Consider the following 13,897-nt stretch of genomic DNA (forward strand, 5'->3'; position numbering starts at 1 on the left):
TGTTGTGCCCACGTGTAATTGCTCCAGTTGCATCAAGGAAAGATTCTGCTATGATTGGAAGAGGGAGTGGACCAATCAATCAGATTGCTCCCTCATAGGTCAAGTTCACTGCTTCCATTCTCCTGGAAAGTCTGTAAATTTGCTTTTCTTTGATTGTAAGTCACATTACAGCAACGTGAGTGGCCATGGATGTATCTGGTTGCCACATTTGTTATTGCCCAGAATTGCCTACTCTGAATTTCTGCATAATTAATGGCAATCATAACGTCTGCAGACTTTTGTGTTCCCACCCCTCAACCTCTTAGCGAGCTACTGGCATTCCCCCACTATCCAAAAGTAGAGCATTCCTATGAAACCTTTTGTAAGCTGAAATGGGTAAAGGGAAGAAGCAAATAATCATTAATTTATATGGGAATTTTTTTTGAGCATTCCCAGACCCAAAAAAACCTACCAAATTGTATCAAATAACACACAAAACTTTATTTATTAAATTACATAATATTATAAAACCTAATCTTTCTCTCTGCATGTCCATATTACAAATGAAGGATTCAGGCAAGTTCAACGCACAAGCAAATGTCTTTATTTCATTCACCACATTCTAAACACTTACATCCAGTTTTACGCTAAGCTTAGGTTTTTCTGATACCTGAGGACTCTTGTTAACGGATGCACAAAATAAATCGAGATAAAGCACAGATGCTCACAGACATGTTCAAAGCGAAGGCGGCTTGATGCTGTGTGCATTTCCCGGGGAAGGAGCTTGGCGGTGCCACTCTCGCTGCTCGGGGTGCATGGGACCTCTGCAACTGCTCGCTGCAACACAATAGCTGAAGGCTATTTTCACTTTTTGGCTTTTTTCATAAAAGCGAAAATCCTCTTCCGACTTCTTTCAGTTAGCAAAAACAGATACCAATGTAGGTCTTGCATAAAAGCGAATTGGTGTAAAGCGAACTTTGGAAAAGCATGGGATACCTGTATGTACTCCAAAGTATAGGTCACAAACTCTTATAAAATTACAGTGTAAGTGAAATGTCCACAAGTAAATCAGGAAGTAGAGGGACGAGGGACTGTAAATGCCAGAATCTAGTCCAAAAATAAAACCAAACTACTGGAGGAACTTACCAGGTTAGGCAGGACTAAGTACAGCCAGTCTTGAGGTGAAACTCAGCTTCAGGACTGAGTAGAGTCAATGTTTCAGGTTCAAAGAATACTTCAGGCCTAAAGCAGTGTTTCAACCCAAAAAGGGTTTTCTCTATGGATGCTGCCTGACCCACTGAGATTCTCCAACACTCTATTTACACTTTAAATAAGGAAGTAGCTGCACATATTAGGCACATTTGTAATATTTCCAAAAAATTGTATCTTTATTTTCATGTGTATATTTCAATTTTGTTGCTGACATGTCACCCAGCTCTCAGTGGTATGTTTCAGAATTCTTTGAAAGCCCATTAGTTTTAAAAAAGAAACATGGTTTGAAACGAGAAGACCTGCAGGTGCTGGGGTCAAGTGCAAGACACAAACATCCTGGAGAAGCTTAGCAGGTCACGCAGCATCCATAGGAAGGAGACCTGGCCCGAGACATTGATTACCCTTTCCTTCCTGTGGATGCTGCGCAACCTGCTGAGTTTTTCTAGCACATTTGTGTATTTCATAAGAGAGTGGCTGTTCTTAAAGATGTGAGCTATAATTCCATTTGAGTTGTGTATTGGAGAGTGTATAGGTTGTATAATTTTTTTTTAAAAACACACGCACTCCTTCTTCAGCACAAATGGCTTCTTTATTCTGCTCCAAAACACCATTCTTCTTCTTCCCATTAAAACACCTCTCACCAAAGCTTCCCTGCCCTTTTCATTGATCCTCTGCCACGGAGGTGACCGCGATGCTCCTAATCTTCTCCTTTGACCCAGTGCATCCAGATGATCCACCACGTTGTTTGTACTCCTCCCCATTCTGACTCACACATGTGCATTAATTCTCTCGTGTATCACCCTGAATAGATCAACAGAGGTGAGAGGCTCTACTCCTGACCGCGTAACACTGCAGCAGCCCCCCCCCCCTTCACAGCCCCTGAGCCACACAAAGGTGCGACTGACTGGATCTGTCCCACTACATATTGATCTGGAGGGATGACCGATTTAATCTCATACTGAAAGGCAAGTGGTGGATGATCCATCTGGCAGGGGTTCAGTTGCTTCTTTGGTGTTGGCAGTGACAAAGAAAGTGGATCGTCAATGTACACCAGCTTCACGAGGTCAACAGAGACAGAATCAGCTCCATTCCACAGATCACAAAACTTTCTGGGTGGTTGGCGAACAGCATCATGTTGAACAAATAAATGCAGTGTTGTAAATCATCAGTCACATATGCTACAGGTGACACATGTCACGTAGGTATTGGTCTGAGAAATTTCATGCTTTTCCCTAGGTGGTCAACATAATCGGATAGATCCGTACAGTTACTGTACACGGATTAACAAATTCACCAAGAGGAGTCAGGGTGGAGCCATGTATCTGTTCTGCAGCTGAACAACCAAGATCCGCTTTTACAGCAGTACACATGCCAAGGAGGACCATGGGCAAATGTTCGCTCCATAGGGATGCATCACCACACGCTGTCAATGCTACTTTCAATAGATGGTGGAAATGCTCAATGAGGCTGTTGGCCTTTGTGTGGTAGGCCATGGTCTGATTGTGGGTGGTGCCTAAAAGATCAATGAGAGCTCAGAACAATGGCAACTCCAACTGAGACCCTCGATCTGTCATAATGGTGCCCAAAACACTGAAAGCCGGAGCCCAACGATCAACGAATGCCTGAGTGACAATCTCCACAGAGATGTTGGTGACAGGAATGGCCTCCTGCAACCTGGTATGGTGGTCTTCACATGTGTTTTGTTGTGATGGTGGAAGTGGACCGACCGAAGATGATCTAGAACAGGAAAATCTCCAAGTCTGGAGGCTTTAGAATGTTGATATGGCAAGCAGGTCCTTGCCTACAATCTGACATCCTGCTTAATGTGAGGGATCACTTTATCTATCTATCTACTTACTTATTTCATAATTACATTCTGTAATCAGCTTGACCGATGCTCTCCTGCCTGGAAGAGAGGTTATGGAGGGCATTGAAAACTTCCTGCCACATTGCAGCAGGTATAAAAGGCCTGGCTCAACCTGTGGAAAAGTCACAAGCTAGTGTTTCACCTGAGTCATCCAGCCGTACATCTTGTAAGTGAAGACCAGTGTTGATCAGGCGGTACTGGATGAGATTGGGATCAGTGTTGTTTGCAAGCCATGGCAGTTAAATTGATGGTAGCCATCATATGTAAGGCCTCTATGTCATACCTGGATATGACATCGACCACCGCAATTGCCTTGCCTCGGATGTGCCTAATGTCTGAGGAAAATTGTAGGATGAAAACCAAGTGCCAAATTTCACGTGGTGAGTATTGGTGCACACTTGTTTACTTAAGAGGTTGGTGGTCTGTATAAATGGTAAAAGAGCGACCTTCTACCAAAAAAAAGTTCTTCACTGCGAAGTAGATGGCTAGGAGTTTTCGCCTGAACGTTCTATAATTTGCCTGAGCAGGTGATGGCATAGCTGAAAAGAATGCCAGAGGCTTCAACCACCCACTGAATCTTTGTTGTAACACAGCTCTCACAGCACTGAGGGAGGTATCCGTGGTAAGAAAGAGGAAGGCGTTGGGCTTCTGGTGCACAAGCATCACAGCATTCTCAAGTACAGTTTTCTGACTCGTCACATTTAGCAAGGAGAAGTGTGCCTTGAGGATCGAGTACCATGCCTGCATATTGTTGGTAAAAAGGGGAGTAACCTCAAGTTTGACCTCCCCAACTGCCTCCGCAATGGGTTTATCCTCCTAGCTTTCCATTTTTACTTATAAGGCGGTGTGAACCCATGGGGTCACCACTTGTGGGATTGTAAGTTGTATGATAATTAAAAAAAAAACACATTCACTTGTTCTTCAGCATACAAATGGTGTCAACCTTCTCAATTCTTCTCCAAAACACAACTCCTCTTCTTCCCATAAAACACTTCTCACTAAACCTGCCTCTGCCCTTTTCCTTGGCTTTCTGCCACACAGGCAACCGCAATGCTCCTAATCTCCTCCTCCTGTGACTCTGCGAATGCACATGATCCATCATGCTGCTTGCACTCCCCTGTTCTGACCCACGCTTGCATGTTAGTTACTTCTCTCGCGCACCGCCCCGGATGCATCAGCAGTGGCGACCGGCTCTACTCCCAACCTGCGTAAGTACATGACCATGACAGTGTGACCAACAGAGGTTAAATGAAGAAACCTAGAACGATGGAGCTTGAGGTACTTGGTTTCTTCTCGAGATGAAATAACTTTTCGCAACTTCACCTGTACACAAGCCCATACATTCCCTTGGTTAAAATTTGTCATAATAAACCAGTTCCATCTAAATCTGAATCAGTATAGTATTTTCATTCATGCATTATTTCAGGATTCCTATTATGTTGCCATACAAATGATAATTTTGGACAAATTTCTTTGCATTGTTGGAAGAATGATCTAGAGCAGGGGTGTCAAACTCAAATTCACGGATGGCCAAAATTAAAAACTTGGACTAAGTCGAGGGCTGAACTAAATATTTATTGAAAATTTTCAACAACATCTGAATGTTTTCTCTTCTTTCAACATATGTAATGTTAAACTTTTTCTTATTAAAATAAATGTTTAATAATAGTTTTGGATAAACTCTTTCATTGTCATTGGCCCATTTCCTTTAGCGTTCTGAAACCGTGCATATGACGAGTCAATGAGGGATGATTAAAGCAGTGGTCTTCAAACTTTTTCTTTCCACCCACAGACCACCTTAAGCAATCCCTTACTAATCACAGAGCACCAATGGCACAGGGACGCGAGTGGAAAGAAAAAGGTTGAGAATTGTTGTATTGTGGTAACTCCACATCTGATTAGGTTAATTGTTAGGCAAGTGGTCAAAGAAGGACACTCCCCCACCCCAAGAAAGGCTTAAATCACAGGAACAAAATAAGCTTGCGTCTCACTGCTCCCAATCTTACACACAGTCCTGATGTGGAATGTGGGGTCGCAGCTCCACATTCACCCGAGTTCAGGTGCTGTCTGTGTGGAGTTTGTACGCTCTCCCCTTGTCTTGGACCAACAGGTCGGTCACCTGACGAAGGCACTTGAACCCCCCGTTGAAACGCCAGCGTCCGGGGCGGTGGAGGAATTGGCTGAGAAGAGCGTGTTGCTCCCACCCCCCCTCCTATGGTTGGAGAGGGATTAAACTGTGATCTCACGGCGCCAGGCTCGTCTCCAACAAAAGGAGCGGGAGGCAGGGTCCGCCGCGCATGGAGCGAGGGGGAAGGCATCACCAACAAGACGTTTGGTCCGGCGTCGCCGCTGAAGCGCAGACCCAGCGAGGATGGTCCCCAACTCCAGCCGCGTCTGTGTGTCCAGGAGCCGGGCGGGCTGAGTGCGGCGCTCCGATCCCCGGGATTCGGGACTCTGAGATCCCTCCACACCTCCGGCGTCTTCATTTTCATCTTCAGTGTGCATACGCTATACTGGCGCGGCGGCCAGCGGGCCAACTCTAATATATATTTAATATGATCTTGCGGGCCAAATATAATTATATCGCAGGCCAAATTTGGCACGCGGGCCAGAGTTTGACATGTGTGATCTAGAGCCTCTGTAAAAGCTGTTTCTATAGTCACAGTCCCATATACTCCAATCTATGCTGCAGATTCCTGACAATGGCTTAGGATTTAGGCATTAATGAGGAACTGGAATATTCATTTAAAATCACAACACTGTGTGGCAGAATAAAGCTCTCGAATTAAATGCTAAGTTGACTTTAGCAAATATTTGTTGTTCAGAGAATAATGAGCGGAGTTGTGAAGAGAGACAGAAAAACATCAGTGAAAATGAGATCAGGCAAAACATTATCAGTTGAAACCTGTTTGTCACAGGGGAAAAAAAATGCCTGTTTCAAAAGGATGAGAGGTCAGGCCAGATATTGATTTAAAGAGTGATGGCGATAAGATTGGAAATGTGTTTTCTTTCGTCGCTATGGACAAACAAAATTCAAAGGCAATTACTTTTAAAGACTGCACAACAATGAATGAATGAGACAAGAGCATTTTGTTCAACGTGTGCCGAAAATTTTACTGGAGGCATAGGAATCTTGGAAAGGTGCAGGTTTGCATTTGTTCCTTGAGGATGTTCTACTAGATTCGAGCAACCTTTTTCATGGGCATCCAGAATTGATGGGAGAAGTGTTGAAAATTTTTTTCAATTATCAAATTGTTAAGTTTTGCTTCCCTTGAACTGATTCACAAAGTGAATAGTGTTGTTACCAGCTTATGTCCCTCACAAGCAGCAAGAACCTGCAATCACATTATATGAAAGGTTTTCCACTTGGTACAGGGTTGTGCTTCACTGTCCATTTCCCCACTTTTGTATTCTTGCAAGTATTGTATAGATAAATGTTGGGTCTTTTTCAGCTCTGAGAGGTTTGGTTGGTCTGAAGCTGGAGAACAAATGGTGGCAGCCAAAACAAAAAAAAACAACAACAAATGGGAGAAGAAACTTTGGATCCAAAACATAAAAAGGTGGCAGGGAGAATATCTATACTTTACAAACAAACAGACACAAAACTTTGGGTCAGCTGCAGCCATCCTATAGGTTCATTGTGGGGTGGGATGTACTTGTGATTCCTTGGCTGCTTCACATTGCCATTCTGGCCCCTTTCAATAGAAAGGAAAATCCACTTCCTGAATGTGCAGATGGTCTATTGACCATTGGTTGCAAGCATCATGCAGATCTGTGCCCAGTCAATTAATAGTTGCAATGTTCCATTGTTTATTTACCAGTCTTTGGGGTCAAAAGGATCCGACTACGCAGGCAAGTCGCAACTTATTTGCTGATGGATAAGAGATTATTAATGAGCCCTATCAGAAAAACCTGGGCTTGGTACAGTCTTGTTGAAGGCAAAAGTAATGTCTTATTTTGTGATGGAATTCCCTTTGCTCATGTGAATATATCACTGCCACAGAAAGATTTTGACCAGAGAAATTGCTAAGGAACATAAATTCTATTGACATCATGGCCTTGTGTGGTGAGAGATCTGTTGTATCCAAACAATGTGCACCATCTCCACCATGATCATCTTCTATCCTGTGTAATTTATTTCCAAAATCTGGCTTTTTGTTTCTCCATTTTGGATCAATTGCCTTTCATTTTGAATAATAGCATTTTTAAAATGACTGGAACATAACAGGAACATCAGGTTAATGCTGATGGAAATCTGAGATAAAAACAATGTTCCAGGAACTCTCATCAAATTCTTTCTTGCTGAACAAAGGGATGACTTGATCTTATAAAATCCAACAAAGCTCCTTGAAACATGCTGCAATACTGGCTGCAAGGTTAATTTTGAAGTTAGAATCAAAAATCTACATAATATTTCAGAATTTAACTATTTAGCATATTTGGAAATTATTCATACATTGCAATTAGTTATTTGATAATTCTATATTGCTCTTTTATTTCCAGATTATTTACAATCCAATTTTCATTTGCATTACTTTGATATAAATGAAAATCTCTGTTTGAAGTTTTGTACATGAAGGAAATTAATTCTGCTTTCTATTTTTGATTTCAGTGCAAGAAGCCACAGTGAACCACCTAAAATTCCTGGTTTCCCTATGGTTCAGAAGACAATCCTTATCACATTTCTTTCAGCGATTATGATAATGACTATTTTGGGAAATCTACTGGTCATGGTAGCTGTTTGCAAGGACAGACAATTGCGGTAAGTGATTTAATAGTAAAGCAATGTAAACCAAAGAGCAAAAGTGTTGCAATTTTTTTTAGGTTCGGAGTGACAATGCTTCATGGTGGTTTTCTGCAACAATTGGCAATTATGGAGCAGTTTAACTTGGTAAATATACCAATGTACTTGAAAAGTTTGGCTCTGTATCACATAATGAAATATTAAGGCAAATGTTCAAAACTTTCATCAAAGCTTTAATAAATGTTATTAAAAAAAGAGCTGAAATTAAAGGGACAGAGGTCTGGGAGAGAATTTCATAGCTTAGTGGTTTAGCTTCTGAAGCTGAAATCACCAATAATAGAAAATTAAAACTGTGTATGATCATGAGGAAAGGAGTGAATAGACACAAATAGACGTGGACCTTGAGAAGCTTTCAGACATGGGGGAAAATGAAGGGCTTGTAACAAAGTCACTTGCATTTATACTTTAGCAGCATTTATTATTATCTCTTTTATTATTGTATTTATAATTACTATTGGGCCCCTATATGATCCAAATATGGCTGCCATATCTTAGTAAATATAATCATATTTGTTCTTTAAGTTGTATGTAATTTTTTCCATAGGTATGCAACTATTCATCTCTTCAGTCCATCATGCTATATGTTGAGGGGAGTCAGTTTCCAAGTAATTGCAGTACATTTGCTAGCCACTGCTAAGGTTATTTTAAGAAATGAAATGTGGAATTTAATTAATTTATTGCTTATTTCAATAAAGTTGCCCAAAAGGTAAAGCTCTGGGTCACCCGTGAAGGTCACCCCTGTTATCTTTGCTAATATTTCAGTAATATCTGGCTAAAAATGTCTCACCTTCTCACATGACCATGTAGCATGTATAAACATTCCTATTTTGGTCCCACACCTAAAGCACATTGCCAATATTTCAGATTCTGATTTATGAAACTTCTGTGGTGTGAGATATAATTGGCATAGAAAATTATATTGCACTAATCCATATCACACATTTAGAATTGATGTCATACTATGCAAACACCAATCAGACCAACATCTTTCCATTATTGAACACCTAGATCCAACTTTCATCTCTGTCTCGATCTCTGTAAACCTGGTTTCGCACTTTCATTCTGCAGTACATCTTAGTTATAAATTTAGGTGCATTCCCCAGCCAAATTGTTCATTTCGTTTCACTAATTTCAAGTGGGGCCAAACTTGGTCGCCATCTTTCTCTTAGGAATGATATTAGCTGGAGAAAACAAAAGAAAGTTACATTAGCTACTTCATATTTATTTTTAATTGTTCAAAAGACAAGAGAGATCCTTCCAATATATCTTATTCCTTTATCATGCCATGAATTCAATATTACCAAGGTTCATAGGCAGCAAAACATTTTTATATAATGATGTTCTTAATGAAATACTTTTTTTCCCAATACACTCATTTATTTCTTGCCATATTCTAATCGTATGTATTTATGTAGGGTTATCTGTCTTTTTTTTTGTTATTAACTTAACATTCCACTTGTAAATAAAGTCCTTCATGGTCTTCTTCTGTTGAAATTAATCCCATTCAGATCCAAGAAAGGGGTCTGTCTGTCTTCAAAAAAGAATGATAAAAATCTTGCTTGTGCTGATAAATAGTATTACTTAAAGTCCAAAAATCGAAGTCTTCCCAATTTATGATCCTATGCTAACTTTTGCGATGAAGTTCTCAGCACTTTGTTATTCCATAGGGATTTATTTATGTAATTATTCAATACATTTTTAAATAATGCAATAGGCAATGATTGAAAAAGATACTGTAATCTTGGCATAACCTTCATTTTAATACAATTTACTCTTCCCACTAGAGTAATTGGCAGGTCTTTCAATTTCCGTGAATATTTCTTTTCTAAAAGAGGAGTGCAATCACATATACAAGTTCTGTAAATTATTATCTGTCATTATTCCTAAATATTTGATTCCATCTATTTTCCATTTAAATCTACTATCTTTTTGATATCTTTCATAATCAAAATTATTTAATGGCATTATCTCACTCTTGTCCATATTTATTTTATAACCTGCTATTCTTCCATATTTTTTCTAATGTTGTTTGTAATTTTATTAAGGATTCATCTGGGTCAGACACATAATAGCACATCATCAGCCAATAAGTTAATTTTATGTTCTTCCTGTCCCACTTTGAATCCCTTAATATCCGGATCACTCCTTATAATCTCTGCCAGTGGCTCAGTAGCAAGGATAAAAAACACCAGAGACAGGACACCCCTGCCTATTTGATCTACTCAAGGGAAAAACCACTGACATCTGATTATTAGTTATAATTTTGGCTTATGGTTTATGATGGAGTTCTTGTACAGTTTATAAATTTTCTACCTAATACCAAATTTTTCCAATATTTTAAATAAAAAAGACCATTCTAATCAATCTAATGCTTTTCCTGCATCTAGGGGATAATTATATTTGGATTCAATTTTGATTTTGCAATATGCATTATATTAAATAATCAACCTGGACTATTTGAAGAACATCTTCCTTTGACAAATCCCACCTGGTCTGTATGTATTAATTTTGGTAGATATTGTCCCAATCTATTAGCTAATTCTTTTCCCAATATTTTAGAATCAGCATTCAGGAGTGATATAGGTCTAAATGAAGTTTTTCATGTGATTCTACTTTTTTTCGATAACACTGTAATTACAGAATTTGAGAAAGATTCCAAGAGGGTCTGGGTCTCCATCGCTTGGTCCAATACATTCATCATAAGAGACATCTATAAATCTTTAAATTATCTGTAGAACTCAGGAGAAAACCCACTTGATTTCTTCTCTTGTGAAAGAGGCATCTAAAACATTTTGTTCTCTATCTTCTAATTTTGGAAGTTCAACATTTGTTAAAAATTTGTCCATCTCATTTTCATCTCCTAATAATTCTGAATTATATAGTTTCATATAATATTGTCTAAAATATTATTTCTTTCTTTTTGATTAAATGTTATAATATCAACATCTCTTTTTATTGCATTTATGATTCCAGATGACTCCTCTACCTTTAACTGCCAAGATAAAACTTTGTGTCTGTTCTCTTAATTCATAATATTTTAGTTTAATTTTTAATATAGTTTTTTTTTCTATTCTATACCTTTGTAATGTGTTGTATTTCAATTTTTTATACTCTAATAATCTATATTTTTTCTTGTAACCCTGTTCTCTGATATTCTTTTTCCAATTTCATTGTCATTCTCTAGACCATCCAGGTCTGTAGCATATTCTCTCAAGTTTTTTTGTATAAGAAATAATTTGTCCTCTAGGTAAGATTTCAGTGTATCCCTTATTGAAAAAGCTATTATCAGTAGAAGGAAGATTAGATTCACAAAATAGTTATTTCGGTCTATTAATAAACTCCCCAAAGTCCTTCCTTTTCAAAAGTGTGGCATTGAGACACCATTTATACACACTTTCTTATTTTCCATTATTGTTAAAGTTAATGGCAGATGATCTTGTCAAATATTCCATTTTTACCACTCTACCTTTTAACTGGGCAGACATTAAAAACAAATCAATCCTTGTGTGTGAATCATATACCCTTGAGTAGAATGGGATTAAGCTGCCTCCATATATGATTGAAATTTAAATCCTTCATAAATGATAATGTTTTTTTCAGCTTTTGGCCTTGTTATTCTTCTGGCTGATTTATCCAATATTTCACCTAGACAGAAATTGAAGCCTCCTCTGACCAGTCTATTTATCTTCCCTCTGCTGTTATTTTTTTTAAAAAAAGGTATACTTCATAAAGGCTTCATTATAATAATTTGACGATTAGATGTTCATAAACATCCATGATTCTGCATGAATTTTAAAATGTGCCATTACAAATCTTCTAGCTTGGCCAGTCAGTGTCTCTTCAATTATTATTGGTATATTTTTCTCAAATAGAATTGCTACTCCTCTTGCTTTTGAGCTAAATGTGGACGATGTTACTTGACCCACTTTCTAATTTAGCATGTTCTGATTTGGTAAGAAGTGTTTCTTGCAGAAAGAGTACATCTGCCTTTTTTTTTTAAGATTCCTCCTTTTCACCATCCCATTTATCCCATTAACGTTAAGACTAATACATTTGAACATTCTATCTATATTGATTTTTTTTTTAAACAAACTTTGTCTAACAATAAAACCTTTTCAATTATTTAAATAATGGATATTTTTCCACTTTAAAAAAAAAAGCGCATATACAATTCCCCTGGCCTCACAGTGATGTAATCGGGTAACCCCTGAAACCCCGTGAGAAAAGCCTGCAGAATCTCTAGAGGAAGAAGATAGTCCTTTTAGGGCTATCTTGTATAGATACTCCTCTCCAGGTGCCATTGTTCCCCTTTAGACCAGAGTCTCCACCTTGCTACTACTTTTCCTAAGTTTTCTCTCTTTTCTGAGCTCTCTGAACATTTCAATAAAACTAACTTTTCAACAATATGCTCTCCAGAGTGAAAGTGGAAAACCAGGTTTGCAGACATCGAGAGAGATCGGACTTGGACTTGGGTGTTTTAATATCAGAAAGATGTTCATCTGATTGGTGTTTTGGATAATATGACATCAATTATAAAAGCAAAATGTGAACTTCCTACATCAATTATACCACAGAAGCTACATAGGTCAAAATCTGAAATATCGGAGATGTGATTTAAATGTGGGATTGAAACAGGAATGTTTTTACATGCTACATGGTCATGTGTGAAGGTGAGGCCTTTTTGGAAAGATATTTGCCGAAATGTTCCCCACATAGATTTTTAAGGATTAGTATAAACGTGAGTGCTAATGGTATGTGGATTTATATTTTGTAAGGGAGGGAATTTTGTTTTTTGCATGAAAAGGTATTATGATATTATGATATTAATTTTAATTAATATCATAATTTATTTTAATATACAAGATTTCACTATGTATATTTACAAAAAATGAAAAATATTTTTTTAAAAAGACAATTTAACCCCTTACAGGTTAATATAGAACATTACAGCACAGTAGAGGCCCTTTGGTCCTTCATGTTGTGCCGATCTAGAAATTCCTACCAAAAATACTAAACCATTCCTACCTCATAACTCTATTTTACTTACATCCACTGCCAGTCTGAGTCTCTTAAATGCCCCTAATGTTTCAGCCTCCTCTACCATCCCTGGCAAAGTATTCTAGGCACCCACAACTCTGTGTAAAACATTTAGCCATGATATCTCCCCTAAACTTTCCTCCCTTCACCTTGTACGGATATCCTCTAGTGTTTGTTATTCCTGCCCTAGGAAAAAAAGCACTGGCTTCCCACTTTATCTCTCATAATCTTGTAGACCTATTAAAGTCTCCAGTTATCCTTCTCTGCCTCAAAGAGAAAGCCTGCAGTCTGCTAACCTTACCTCATGAGACTTATTTTCCAATCCAGGCAACATCCTGGTAAATCTTTGCACCCTCTCCCTAGCTTCCACATCCTTCCAATACGAGGTGAGCTCTCGACTCCTGAACTCAATCCTCCTATTAATGAAGCCCAAAATCCTATATAGGTGGTCTTAACTATCCTATCAACCTATGCAGCATCCTTGAGAGATGTATGGATTTGGACCCCAAGGCCCCTCTGTTCCTTCACACTGTTAAGTATACAACCATTAACCCTGTACTCAGCCTTCTGGTATACCAAATATACCAACATCACATATACAGATTGAACTCCATCTGCCACTTTTCCACCAAACTCTGCATCCTGTCTATATCCTTTTTCAACCTACAACAACCTTCAGCACCATCCATAACTCCTTAAACCTTCACATCATCTGCAAACCTACTTACCCATCCTTTTGCTTCTTCATCTAGGTCACATAAAAATTACAAAGAATAGGGGTAGAATAAATCCCTGTGGAACTCCTCTAATTACTGACCTCCAAGCAAAATATTTTCTATCCATTACTACTCTGCTTTCTACATACAAGCCAATTTTTAATCCACGTAGCCAAAGGGTCCATGGATCCCATGTCTCACGACTTTGTCATTGAGTATCTCTTGGGAGTCCTGTCAAATGCCTTACTAAAATCAATATCTATCATCCTACCTTCATCAATT

The 13,897-nt window shown here is 38.5% G+C and overlaps 1 protein-coding gene across 2 annotated transcripts in view; it reads left to right on the plus strand.

Moving 5' to 3' along the window:
• The window catches only part of htr4 (5-hydroxytryptamine receptor 4), a 131,391-nt gene that overhangs the window by 2,874 nt on the left and 114,620 nt on the right, over positions 1-13,897 (plus strand). For both annotated transcript variants that reach the window (XM_069897786.1, XM_069897787.1), the window contains exon 2: positions 7,671-7,820. In XM_069897786.1, coding sequence (XP_069753887.1) covers positions 7,671-7,820 — 150 coding nt within the window. The remainder of the gene's footprint in view (positions 1-7,670; positions 7,821-13,897) is intronic.

This window comes from Narcine bancroftii, chromosome 9 (assembly GCF_036971445.1).
Source record: "Narcine bancroftii isolate sNarBan1 chromosome 9, sNarBan1.hap1, whole genome shotgun sequence".
Classification (NCBI taxonomy): Eukaryota; Metazoa; Chordata; class Chondrichthyes; order Torpediniformes; family Narcinidae; genus Narcine; species Narcine bancroftii.